Below are 13,551 nucleotides of genomic sequence, written 5' to 3'. Positions count from 1 at the left end.
ATGACTCTGGAGTCCATGATGGCTTGCTGCCTGAGCGAGGAAGCGAAGGAGTCGAAACGAATCAATGCAGAAATTGACAAACAGCTCCGCCGAGACAAGCGGGACTCCAGGAGGGAACTGAAACTGCTGCTGCTCGGTATGTTGCATGACGGTGTGGGGTCACTTTTGTGTTTGTCGTGTCCGTGTTGCTGTGTGGACAACTAACCGCGGCAGGCCTTCGTCTCGGCCGTGCTAGCTGGCATGCTAGCATGGCCGAGGCTTGCTAGCTGGAAAGCCCGATGTCACCGAGAGAAAGCCTCTGGGATGGTTGCTTACAAAATACGAGAGGCGTGTTTTTGTTTTTTTGTTTTTTCCGAGTCGAGGTTACTTATTTTGGCTCGTCCAGGTGCGTATCTGGAAGCACCTCGGCCCGGTAACGACACCCCGGGGCCCCTGGGCACAGGTGTGTAAAAGGGGCCCCCCTCTCTTGTGCCACTAAAAATTTAGACTAAATCGAAAACAACCAAATTATAAATGAATAAATAAAATACGCAGATGTCGAATTTGAATTGCACTCTTTGCTGTGCCTTTTAACTGTAATAATTTTATACAGCACTGTAATGAAGAAAACTGTTTAATTGCACATTTAAATGGTCTGTAATCGCTGTAGAAACCATTTGTAAACCTAAATTTAAGATGGAGCTTTAAAGCTGCCTCACAAAATAAGCTACTCCGAAGGAATTTATTACTTTCATATTAATCTATTTAGTTGTGTTTGTTTCTCTATTTATTTTATTTTTTTCAAATGCTGCACTGTCAAAACCAGGTTTTTACGGGTAGTCTCTTATCTGCAGTACGTGGATGTCGGTGCGCACTCAGCTTAGAAAATCAGGATCAAGTCCTTACCCAGCAAAATAAACACACAGCTACTTTAACTCAAAATAGCAGAATAACCACTTTTGAATGTAAAGCTATCTAAATTAAAAATTAAATTGCAGTTCAGGTATTACAGCCAGTCACTTTAGCTTCTGGTAGGTACATAGCATCATTATTTTATTTTTTTCACATTGGTTTTGTGTCATGTTGTCATTGTTTTGTATACTTGTGCACATGTTTTGTGTGGAAATTTTGTATCTAAATATGAATATTGTCATTTTTGTTCCACTTTGGTTTGTGGCTCCTAATTTTCATTTAACCTTTCTTTGAAGTCATGTCACGTTTTATGCCTTATTTTGTGTCTCATTGTGCTTGGATAGTTTTTTTTTTTTAATTATTCCCAGCTGGATTTTGGTAATTTATGTGCATTGTTTCGTAGCCCTTCTGCCCTTCCTAAACCTCATGTTCGGCACATCAGATAAAGATGCGGACAAGATTTGAAACTGGAGCATGGCTTGAGTAATTTGAGTCGCTGCTTAAGACCGTGGAGTTGCATATCTGTAGCAATTGCTATCCGCGTAGAATGACATTACTGCTGTAGCGCAGTCTGAAGCGGCAAGGAGAGGATGTTTCAATTCTGTCATGTAGAGAGAACATGCTTCTTTGTTTTGCTAACCAATTCATTCTAGTTCTTATGTCTCTTTAAGTTTTATCTTACCAATAATTTAGGCTAATTTTGTGGTCGTATGAACCCAGGTAATGGTGCTAAAGCTGTAGCTGTACTTGTGAGCACTGCATCATTATATTGGATGGACCTTTGGTTACATGTTCATCACTTTTTGTATTTTTTATTTATTTTTTTGTTCAACCTCCAGCCTTTAAAGATGAATATTCACGCTTTGACACACCTAATGGACACCAGTTGATGGGAAAAGGCAGGAGCTTTGAGTTGCCTTCACCACGTTGCATAACATTTGAATAACTTGAAAAGCTTTTAGGCGCCTCACCTCGTCTTTGCTTGGCGCTCAATCAATACCGGCCGCGTTTCTTTCTGATTGCTCAATAAGGCACCGCGTCTTTCAAAATCCACCATTCCAGAGGACGAGGATGCTGAGGGATTTGCCCCCTCATCCAGGAGTCTAGCTGAGTAGGTTAGCTATTTTTATAGCCGGTGTGTGGGCAGGTGGAAGCTGCTGTTGAATAAGTTGATCTGTACTGCATTGATTCATGGTTCTGTGGACATACAAAGGAACAGTTGGCAATGATTTGTCACTAATGTACCTGTGCCGTCTTTCCGAAGGGGGGTGGGTTAAAAAAAAAAGTATTTTGCATTCACACATCTTCTGACACCTTAATTCTTGAATGCTTATATGCGTGATGGCGACCAGCCAGCGGCTCGGAAACGTCTAATGTGAAATCTTCTTGGTCAAGGGCTGGGCGAAGCAGGTGACCATTTTTAGGACAATTAGAATTATCTAGGTTGCATCCTTGGTTTCGAAACGTTTGCTCCCATTTCTCACCCACCAAAAGCAGCCCTGGTTATTTGACATGTGTGTCTCTTTTTTTTTTTTTATTTCCCAGCTGAATACCTCAACTCAGCGAAAGTAGGCCACACAAGAGCTATATCATTGATGGGACATATTTTGTTTAATGTCAGACGTTTTTTTTTTTTCTCACTGTGGCACTGTGTTCTACCTGGCTGCCAAGGTGAAAATGTGGAAAGAGGTGCTAAATCGAGGTGTACTGCAGTCGCGTTTCTCTTGCCAGATCATCAGTGAAGGACAAGGTTTTAAGTAGAGCTGCTTGACTATGGAAAGATTCATAATTACAATTATTAATAATGACTGTTTATTGAGTTTGGAAAAACATTGCTTTTTTGCAATTAAAGCCATAATAGGTGTCAAAAAATGCAATTTTTCTTTGTCTTTAAATTAAATTTTTTTCAATAAGTGTCATCCTTGATAAAAAAAAAAAATCACTCCCATTCACTCCCGGAAGTCTACCTCATGATTTGGAATAAGCGAGCAAAATCAGCAGAGCCATGTTTTGTTGCCAACAATTATGAGTCGTTTGTTTACATTCGAACAGCGACAAGTAACTGGAGCGGTGGAGAGCGTTAAAGCAAAAGCCGGTGCTGTGATCATCGACTAAGGAGCCGAACTCTTGACGGGAGAATTTCCGTAACTGATCGCCGAATTTTAGCTACAAACCAAGATGGGGCATATTTGCGGTTTTCTAACTCACCTTTTACAAAAACCTTGATGAGTTTGAGTTACATTAACCCCACTAAAAATCCTTCATTGAGGTAGTAATTGTGTTAGAAGCATAAAAAATCAAACTGAAAGCACTGAAAAATTGCATATTTTGACAACTATTATAGCTTCAAAGAACAGCTTTTTGCCTTGAATGTGAATTTTTCCTTGACACCTTTTTTGTTTTATTTTCACTTACAGTAGCTGACAAAGTTTTTATTCAGATCTAGGCTACTGGATACAATGACAAACACAAACAAATAAAATCACCAATGTATTGTACTAAAACTAATGTGTAGGGTCCTACAAAATCCATTTCTATTTTTTCCAATTTCCGTTTTTGCTCTTCTGAGCTCCATGTTTTATGACAAAACATTCCTTCAGCTAAGAAGTGTCTCATCATATGATGGATTAAAATTCCCCCCCCCCCCTGCAGGTTTCACTCAGACAATGGGCTGCAGCTCCTTAAAGAGGCAAGGCAGGATGAGAGCACGCTTGCAAAATAAAAAAAAAAACACTATTTATATAATTGTTTTTATTTATTAATATTCATTTTTTAAGGATCCTGCTTTTGTGATCATTTGGAGCCAGAATTGAATCAAGAACTTCAATTATTTCCACAGCCCTAGGTTCAAGCAACAATCGACAATCTGTTTTTAATCTATCTATTTCACTAATTGAACCCCAATATTAATGGCAGACAATCAAAATAAAATTTATCACAGCGTCTGTGTGAAAGACAAGTGCAGGGAGGAACTGCAATTAGCCACAATGTAAGTGGATCATTGTGTGAAAGTTAAGTCTGTTTGTGAGTGCCTGGATAAGGATGTGTAAGGCAGGATTAGTCCAGGTTTTAATAGGCTTGGTTAAACACATCCGCTGCTCGTGCTCTGAGATGTCACCGACTCCTATTATCCCCCTGGCATTATTCAGCCCTCAGTGAGCTGCTGCCTTCTTCTCCGCACTCCACTGACGGATGAGGATGATGTCTGTTTCTGAATGTTTAACCACACTGGCACCACTTGTGTAGCTCTGGATCACCGTGGCGGCACCTTCGACGCAACAAGCTAACGTTTTACTTGTACCTACTTTATAGAACCACAATCTCCCTTCAACTCCCTGTAAAGTGTATTTTCTTATTGCGTACTGCCGAGTAGGTTTCTGCCTCTGTGTGTGTCTGGATGACTTTTAATGTAACTTACTGAATGTATACACCTACAACTGATTAGGTTTTGGAGATGGCGACCACAGCTAATCAACGTTAACCAGAACAATGGCTAAAACTCAGTCAGATTTACAGATATTGAGCTAAAATTTGATATGGTAGTAGTTTGAAGTCATTCACAACACATACTGCGATATCTCATGAGATTGCACATAACGGCACTTTTAAGTTTTGACAAAACCTGCAACAAATCAGTCATTTCTCAGCATAAGATTTTAGTTTAAAACTCTGGTTTGAAGTCGATATGCATTCCTTCGAGGTCTTTAACATTGGACTGGAATTGAACATTAGTAGTAAGCTCCATTTTAGGTAAATGTTGAGGTTTCGTTTTTATAATCTTTACATAGCCACCAATTCAGTGCACGCACAGGAGATACAGTTTATTGTCCTTTTAGCTGATCTTGCAAGAGTACCCAACAGCTTAATCTAGTTAAGCATGCAGAGCACACAATGTGTTGCTTCTGACTGCTTTGGCATTAAATTTGGATGTATTAAATAACAGGTGAAGCAAAAAATGGTTTATCAACTTTATCATAATTATTTGGCAGAAATTATGATTTTTGCATTACCGGTATTTCAGTGAAAATATAAGTGTTAGGTTGTCTTTATGTGGGTAAGTTTGCCGTTTTTAAACATCATGTTGTCGGGAGCTGAAGAATGTGGTGAATGCAGGTTCCTCGTTGCTTTTTAACATTTGGGAATGTCATGAATACAACAAAACAAGCTTCAGATTGATTCGTGCCAAAGCATTCCTGTTTGTAGCACTAAACAAACCTGAGAGTTAAAGTTGCATGTTGTTGCGATTTCTCCCCCTAACAAATTCAGGTCCAGTCTCCGTTTACTCGCCTTTTCCTGGCACTGCTTATCTGCTCCAAATATAGCATGCCTTGACAGCACGGTGAAAAGATTTGGTTACATTTATTACCAGGCTCACAATGCTGTTGTTTCTTTTTTTCTTTTTCTTTTTTTTAATGCTAACAATACAGCGAGGGTGAATATTATCCACTTTATTCAGAAATAACAGCTGTGCCTGGGCTGCTGCAGTGCCCACAGTCTGGCTGTCTGTGCCATATCAGGCCATACTGACAAAATCCTGCTCCACAGGCCGGTGGTTTGCCTCTACTTGGTCAAAACACAGCGAGGCAGAAGCTGTGGCTTTCGCTGCCTGGGGTAAATGAACTGCTGGAGTGGTTAAAAAGGTGAGACGGTTGCACGAACAAACTCTTGAGTTTCCCAAACTGCTATCAGAGGTAGGTCAAGCTCTGTGGCAATAACTTGAAACACAGGATTACAGTCGATACCTCCTCATTACATGCAAGCTGTTCTAATTAACATAACGACAGGAATATTTTGTCGAAGAACAGCGTGCAGTCCTAACATATCCCAAAGAGCTGTATTTTTAGTCATTTGCTATGTTTACAATGGATTTTATTGTTCTTGCTTATCCTCCTTGTGCCAGTAGAACCACTTGGTACCAGGTTCAAACATTTTTAGAACGGTGTGATTGAACCAGGAAAAGGATCAGAGGTTAGGCTCGGATGTTTATTGCTGACCCCACTTCTCTTGCCAAGCAATCTTATTTTGATCATATATGGTAGCAGGGATGTTCCAGTTATTCTCCTCAGTTGGTGTGTGTGTGTGTGTGTGGAAGTGCAAGTATTGTGCTGTAATGTCAGTGAATTTGGAGCCACACTGACGTTTGGATATTGCAGTTTTTAAACTTTGAAAACGCAGAAGCAATTGTGTTTAAAGCTCTACAGGATTTTTGTCAGATTAATAAACTGATCGTTTTTCTCAAAAGGTTCAAAAGTGTCATTGCGTAATTACTCTATAAGTTTAAATAATTTTGATTTCAACAAGTCATTTTACTATAATGAGCTACACTACCATTATGTTAATGGTAAGGGGGAAGCCACTTTTTCAAAAATTGCCATAAAATCAATAAATAGGATATTTTAAAAAACAACTAACAACCTTATTGTGGAGCTTTGTAAAACCAAAGGCCCTTACAGAGCTAAAATTTTTAAAACTTTAAATTTAGTATTTATATTTCAGGCTGAGATAGCTGAAAGACTGACTAGTTTGTGGTGGACAAAAGTAATATTAAGTAGTGTTTTTCAGCAGTAATGTTTGGTGGTTGTTTTCACCTTTAGGAAGAGTTATTGTCAAAAACTTAAAGGACCTGCCAAAGATTAATAAAAAGCTTGATTATTGGATCATATCCACGTATTAATAAATTCCACGATATTCCACGTTCTATTGTAAATTTTAGTTTTAGCATACGATTCCACAATTCTGTCCACATCTTCCGTATCATGTAAATTATCCAGCCTCTCTCCAGTAGCCAATTGCTGTTTGTGGAAGGACAATAAAAATCAGCCGACCGACTCAGACGGTGCCGTAGCCATGTGGAGAAACTGAAAGATCAGGTGTCAGCTGGTATTCAGGGAATGTCACCTCTGAGTGACATGATGAAGACAAAAAAACAAAAAGCAAACACTTTGTTGTTTCCATCTTTTCTACCTGTTCTTTCAGTTTCCCTTTGAGCAGTTTACATACTGGTGTCTTGTTCCACACTTAAAAGTTACGTCCTCTTGGCTAGACATAAGCAAGACCTAGTGTAGGAGAGATTATGTCAGGGTAAATATGGTGACGAGTTGTATTGATAATGAATTTCATATGTCTAAGGCAGTTTTTATGTTTCTGATCGGGTTTGTTTTGTAGTAATTCTAAAATCTGAAGTGAGAACATGCGGGAGCTTCTTTGTGTGTTTGCTCCATCACGCAATTGGGACCTGGAAATAATTGACTTTGGCACATAAATACTGATAAAATGATAATAAAATGCATATTTGCGTTGACGGCATGGAGGTGATATCCAGTTGCAGGTTTCCTTCTTATTTATTTTAGGAGTCTTTTTCTGAGCCACATGCTAACACGTTGCTCCTTCCGTCGTACAGGTGGAGCTCCTGAGCGAGCCTAAACTCTCTGAACTGCGAGGATATTAAAAACCCACGCACTTTTCTGCGCTACTCTTCTTTATTTTATTTTTTTCCCCCCTCTCATTATCATCATTAGTAAGGTACGGGTAAAGCCTGGTCGTTTCATCTGGCACTTTTTCAAAAAAAAAAAAAAAACATCCTACCTTTTAACTCTTCAGAGCTGGAAGAAGAAGCTTCTTCTCGGATATATTTTTAGTTTCTGAGCAACCAGCGCCAAACTTGGACACAGTTTGTTCATGTTCCTGACTCGGTTAGGAACATGAACACACAGCTCCCTGTGTAGAGCAGCGCATAAACGGACATCATAGTCCGTAGACGTTATGCAACATTAATGTTGTCAGGTGTAAAATTGATTATAGCGTCCCGAAATGTTTTGTTTTTTGCAGTTGAGCAAATAAACGTCCGACGCAAGTAGCTTTAGAAATGAAAATAAAACTTAACTTTCATGACCAAGGAGTTTGTCATGTAGCAGTGATGTTAAGATGGATGTTTGGGATGTACAACCAGAATCTTACTCTAAATATTTCTCCTTGCTGCCTCCCATCCTTGCAGATATCCTTGTAAGTAGATTGGATGAAACGAAGTATGTAACAATCCAACAAATCCAACATCACATCAAAGCATTCTTCTTCCTTTTTCCATTCTTTTTTTCCTTTCTGTTTTGTTAGACTTTACTGGAAATTATTTTGGGTTTTTAAGGTTTTACAAAAAAATGTTCGCATGTTATCTGGTGTACTTTTTTTTTTCACTGTTTAATAAGAGGGAGAACAAAGGGTGGCGAGAGGGGTTAAAGGCCTACAGTGCCTTGCAGAAGTCCTCATCTTACTTGGTAATCCATCGATTTTATTGCCTTGCAACCTGGAATTTAATTGGATTTTTAATCTGATTAAAATCAATATTTCTTAAAAGAAAGCCAGATTGGTTAAATAGGGCAAAAAAAGTTGTGTTAAATAATTCTTTGGTTTGAAGCCATTACCTTCAGAAGCTATATAATTGGTTAGATTGCGCGCAGGTGGTTCCTGTTTAAGTGTCAAATGATCTAAACCTGCTCAATGATGCTCAGAGTCAACACCACCAAGACGTGAGGGTACCACCAATCAAGACCAAAAGATTCTTCACACAGGTCAGAGACAAACAGATCAGGGTTGAAGTATTATACACAAACACAAAAAAATCCAAGAGCCATGAACATCCCATGGAGCAACATTAAATCCAATATTAGGCAATGGAAAAGTGATGTTACCACAGCAAACCTGGGGGATCTTTGACCTCCTGGACATTTCTCTGATTAAAGCCCCCCCCCCAGGTTTGCTGTGGTAACATCACAGGACCACTAGAAGCACAGAGCTGGGCCTCATAGAAGAATGGCAAATATAAAAACCTATACTCAAAGAAATGGTCGGATGAAACCAAACTCAAACTTTTAGGCCTTCAAATACAACGATGTCCGAAGCAAACCTACCACCTCTCACCTTGCTGACACAACGTCCCTACAGTGAAGCATGGTGGGGGCAGCATCATGCTGTGGAAAGGTTTTTCATCAGCAAGGATTGGGGAAACCGGTCAGAGGTAAAGAAAAGATGGATGGAGCAAAGTAGAGAAATTCTTGAGAATTGCTTGTCAGTGTTTCCAGGGATTTGAGACGGGGGATGGTCCATGTTCCTGTAAGACAATGACCCTGAACACACCACAACTCAGGTGGTTTAAGGAGAACCAAATAAAGGTCCTGGAAAGCCCAGACCTCAATCCAACTGGGAATCTCTAGTTTGATTTAAAGATGGTCTGACACAAGCAACTCCCCTCCAACCTGAAGGAGCTGGAGACGTTTGGACATAAAGGCCCACAAAACCAGAATCTGTGCATCTGTAGGTTTTTAGCATGCTAGGCTGATTATTGCTGATGCCTCTTTGTCTGTCAGTAGTATAAAAGCTTCTTTCCGTATCTTAAGTGTCAGGGCTTCCACTTCACTTTATTATCATTAAAGTCACAGTGATGCATGGACACTAAATCCTTCCCATGAGAAGGTACTCGTGTTTTAGCTCTCCTTCTCATCCCGGTTTCCAGACACACTTTTCGGTGTCTTTTTCCACGGTTTGCTCACCGCGTTTTAAGCGCACTCTCGCGTTCTTAAAAGGGGGTCATGGCTTGTTCTCTGTCGATGTAAGGCTGGACGAAGACTGTCCCATATACTGCCGCTGCTGCTGCCCCGGTCCCCAGACAGGACGGTGACATCGCCTACATTTCTGGCGGCTCTCTGCGTGGTGACGGGGGGGGGGGGTCATGTTTATTCATGTATCCCGCAAGCTGCTGTACACAACCTACACTTTCCTGTGATTATACCGTTTCCGCTGTTGTCACTTCATTTGTTTTTTTTTGTTGTTGTTGTTGTTGTTCCTAGACAATGCTTGTCCCGAGCTCTTCTTGTCTGTTTTATATGCAAATTGAATAAATCCACGTTTCAAAATTTCGAGGACACATTTCCTCCTCCTGTGTAGACACATTATCTCACTGGATCGCAGTGATCACGCTCCCTGAAATAATTAATAATTAATCAATAATCAATAATTAATTGAAATTGGGGGGCAAAAAAACCTTGAATTTTCTAGAAGAAAAATCAAAATGTTTCACTAAATAAAAGAAAAACGAAATAAAATGAGGACCAAAACTTACTGAGTTCTACATTCAGTGATTAGTATCTGAGAGGTTCACTAAAATCTGTCCAGTGATTTGTGAGATATTTTGCTAACAGACATTAAGCGTAGACTCAAATAGTTAATGGCAGCAAGTTGGAGTATGTCTGGTATAACTCCAAGCAACTAACAAATTTAATTTTAGTATCTGTAAACTGGCTTAGTTGTATCCATCGTTGTCTACTAAGATTGCTTAGCTGTGGCAGACATCTTGAATGGGGTTGACTCCAAAAGTTGATATGTTGTAGATGTACGTTTAATGACTGTCTGCGAGCTTCATAAAAATTCATCCAGTTTTTTTTTTTCTTAAGTCTCACAAACACAACTGAAAACATTAAGGCAATTAAGCATCTAGATCATAGCTTTTTATGATAAAGTAGGTCTTTCTTTCAGCAGAGATTCCTTGTAACCTTTCCTAAAGTGCAGTAGACCTAAAAATAACCTAAACATATAAGGAAATATTTCAGGTTTAGGTGTGAGCAGTTCAGCCCAGGATGTGTGCTGCAGTCAAACATGCTGCTACCTTTCAGTCTTTCCCCCCTATACGTTTGCTCCCATTTACAGTTAATCATTGCAACACTAAACACACACTCTCACTCAGCAGCCAAGGCTGTCTTAAGGTGATAAAAATAATTTAAAAAAAAAGCAGTTTACAGTGTTTGGTGCATGCTGCAGCATGTATCTTCGATTTACAGTTCCGACACCCACACACGGAGCGCTCGGCGGCTGCAGAGACGCCGGCACAAAGCGGCAGATCCAGACGGCCACGGAACACAATGGACTCCCGACACCAAGCAGCAACGGCTCCTCTGCTTTGTCTCTGCGCGCGCGCATGCACGCGGCTTTTTAAAAACAAAAAGCCACGCACGGTCTGCGTGGCCTCGGTCATGACAGGGGAAACGCCAGGAAGTAGGCCTTCGCGGTGGAGGTAATATCCATGCCTCCAAGATGGACCGCACAATCCGTGTGTCTACGGTTGGTTCAGCAGGTGTTGGCTCATCTCGCTTCGGGCTGGCTCGGCTCAGCGTGCACGTCTGAATGGGGCCGGTTTCCAAGATAAATTCAGTAAAAGATTAAGACCCACGCTACCTTTCGGTTAGCGTCGTTCCTTCCTGACTCATACTGTATTTTTCCAGTAGACATGCAAACACGTGCTTGAGCCCAGTTTTGTTAATGCAAATAAAACGAATTTCCCTACCGCTGATATTGACTTGTCGTGTGGCCTGAAAGGACCCTGCGTAAACCCAGATAGGCAACCGCTGTTGCCGGTGGAGCGTTATATTTACGCGTGCATTTGCATGCGGGTTTCCCACAGTGTTAGAAGTTCCCTGTGCAGAGAAATGTTGATTGTTGTAGAGGGAAGCTGGGTTTAGCTGATGGCTGACCCAGGCCTTCTATTAAAAGAGGCCTCAAAGATCCGCCATCCTCTGAAGGAAGTATTTGCTGCCTTTCATGCCAGAGATCTAGACTGAGATCGTCTTATGTTGAGAAGTTATGGAGTTTTAATAAAACCTTGAAAATAAAATAATGTACAGTCTCGTGCAATGTCACATTATGTGTTGTAAATAACTATCAGCCACTACCACATCAAAGTTTAGCTAAATATCTGCAAAATTGGCTGAGTTATAGCCATTTTTATGTTTTTTAAAATGACTTGGCTGTGGTGGCTATCTTGAATTTGGTTGACTCCAAAAGTTAAATCAGTTGTAGAGGAGCATCCGGTGATTATTTCCTCAAAGTTTCATTAGAATACATCTAGTGAGTTATGAGATATTTTGCTAACAAACAGTTGAGTCCAAATAGTTAATGGCAACATTTTAAGCATGAATCTTGTGCACTCTGTTAGAGCTCGGACTATGTGTTGGGAATGATTTCTGGCTGCTTCTTTATCAAATTTTAGATCAAAATCTGTAAAATTGACTAAGTTTTAGCTATTATTATGTTTTCTAAGATCAGTTGGCCGTGGCAGCCATCTTGAATTAGGTCGGCTCCAAATGTTAATCAGTTGTGCAGGTACACCCAGTGATTATTTCCCGAACGTTTCACGATTGTCCGTTCAGTAGTTTATGAGATATTTCGCCAACAGACGCAGGCAAAAACCCAATCGATGGCCTTCACCCTTCGGTGGCGGACGATAATGAGTCTAAACGAACTTGTGCACATAGAAGGACACGGGAGGACGATCTGCGACTTGTGTTCATTTGGAGCTGTTGGATCAAGTCCGCCAGGTTTTACGTGAACGCTACCCTTACAGTGGAGGGCCCAGGTGAAGTGTTTCAGTGCCTTTCTAATTTATCCACTTCTAATTGAAACTTTATTGTCGTCCGGTGTTCTCTCGTTCTCTCGGTTCCAGCTCCACAAAAGAGCAGCGTGTGGGCAGTGCAGCATACGTCGCACCGGTGAACTGGGACATAATCTCGCCTCTTTTTTTTTTTCCTCTTTCTCCCTCTCACACTCCTGGCCGCTTAGAACAGAAAGCATTATCAAGCCAAAGTAGTGTGTGAGCTATTAAAAGGTGACCTCCTTTTTCTAGGCCATTACCAAAAAAGAATGGACAGATTCTAGTTATGAATATCCCAAAAATCTTGACGGAGAGGGATGAGAATGGAGAGGCATATTTCTCACCTTGGGGAGGTTGGGAGGAGGTGGGGGGGTGCTAAAATGGAGCAGAGGAGGAAGAGGAGGGGATGGATTTGTTGGAGAGAGTTGGGAAGGGCATGGAAATGGTTGTGGCGAGTGCAATCCGGGGAGGAAAGCGGGAAGACAGAGGCCCGTAGTGTGCTGTCTGGTCAAAGGGGGACACGATGGTTACGAGAGCGCGGCGGGGGGAGATCTTGTGACGGGGGGTCACGAGAAATAAATCAGACTTTGAGTTAAGAAGTGGTCTTCTTGCTTATTATTGTCTTATTGCTCGTGTGTGTGTGTGTGTGTGTGTGTGTCTGTTAACAAAATACCTTCTGAACCCCTGAATGGATTTTTATGAAACTTGCAGAAAGTAATCACTGAACGCACATCTACAACTGAGGAACTTTTGAAGCGAAACGAAATCAAAATGGCTGCTGTAGCTAATCAAGCTTCACAAACACTAAAAAGGCTATAATTCAGTTAATTTTACAGATAATGACCTAAACCTTACTGTGGCTGTAGCTGATGTTGATTCCCAGCTCATATTCTCAGGGCTAACAGATTGTCTAAAATTTGGCCATTAACTGTTTGTAGTTAACTCTGTCTGTTAGCGAAATATCTCGTGAACCACTGGGCAGATTTTAATGAAACGTTCAGGAAGTAGTAGCTGAGAGACATTCACAGCACATACAATACACTCAGTGCATTATTCTGCAATTATTGCATGATGGTGCATAAAGTTACCAACTTCTCTACAGGTCTTAATGTTCAATTTCAATTTATTTATTTATTTTGGTAGCTATTCACCATATAATTTAAATGCGACTGTCATCAGACTCCAGTGTGAACAGTCTTTAGCCCTGAAAGTACTAATGCTGTCACATGATGTGTGCCTCTGGTTAT

At 40.6% G+C, this 13,551-nt stretch overlaps 1 protein-coding gene across 2 annotated transcripts in view; it reads left to right on the top strand.

The window, feature by feature from the left end:
- gna11b (guanine nucleotide binding protein (G protein), alpha 11b (Gq class)) overlaps nt 1–13,551 on the top strand; it is a 31,245-nt gene continuing 17,694 nt past the window's right edge. For both annotated transcript variants that reach the window (XM_017414834.2, XM_017414843.2), the window contains exon 1: nt 1–136. In XM_017414834.2, the coding sequence (XP_017270323.1) occupies nt 1–136 (136 nt within the window). The remainder of the gene's footprint in view (nt 137–13,551) is intronic.

This window comes from Kryptolebias marmoratus, linkage group LG10, assembly GCF_001649575.2.
Source record: "Kryptolebias marmoratus isolate JLee-2015 linkage group LG10, ASM164957v2, whole genome shotgun sequence".
Classification (NCBI taxonomy): Eukaryota; Metazoa; Chordata; class Actinopteri; order Cyprinodontiformes; family Rivulidae; genus Kryptolebias; species Kryptolebias marmoratus.
This window is presented reverse-complemented; position numbering and strand designations above follow the sequence as displayed.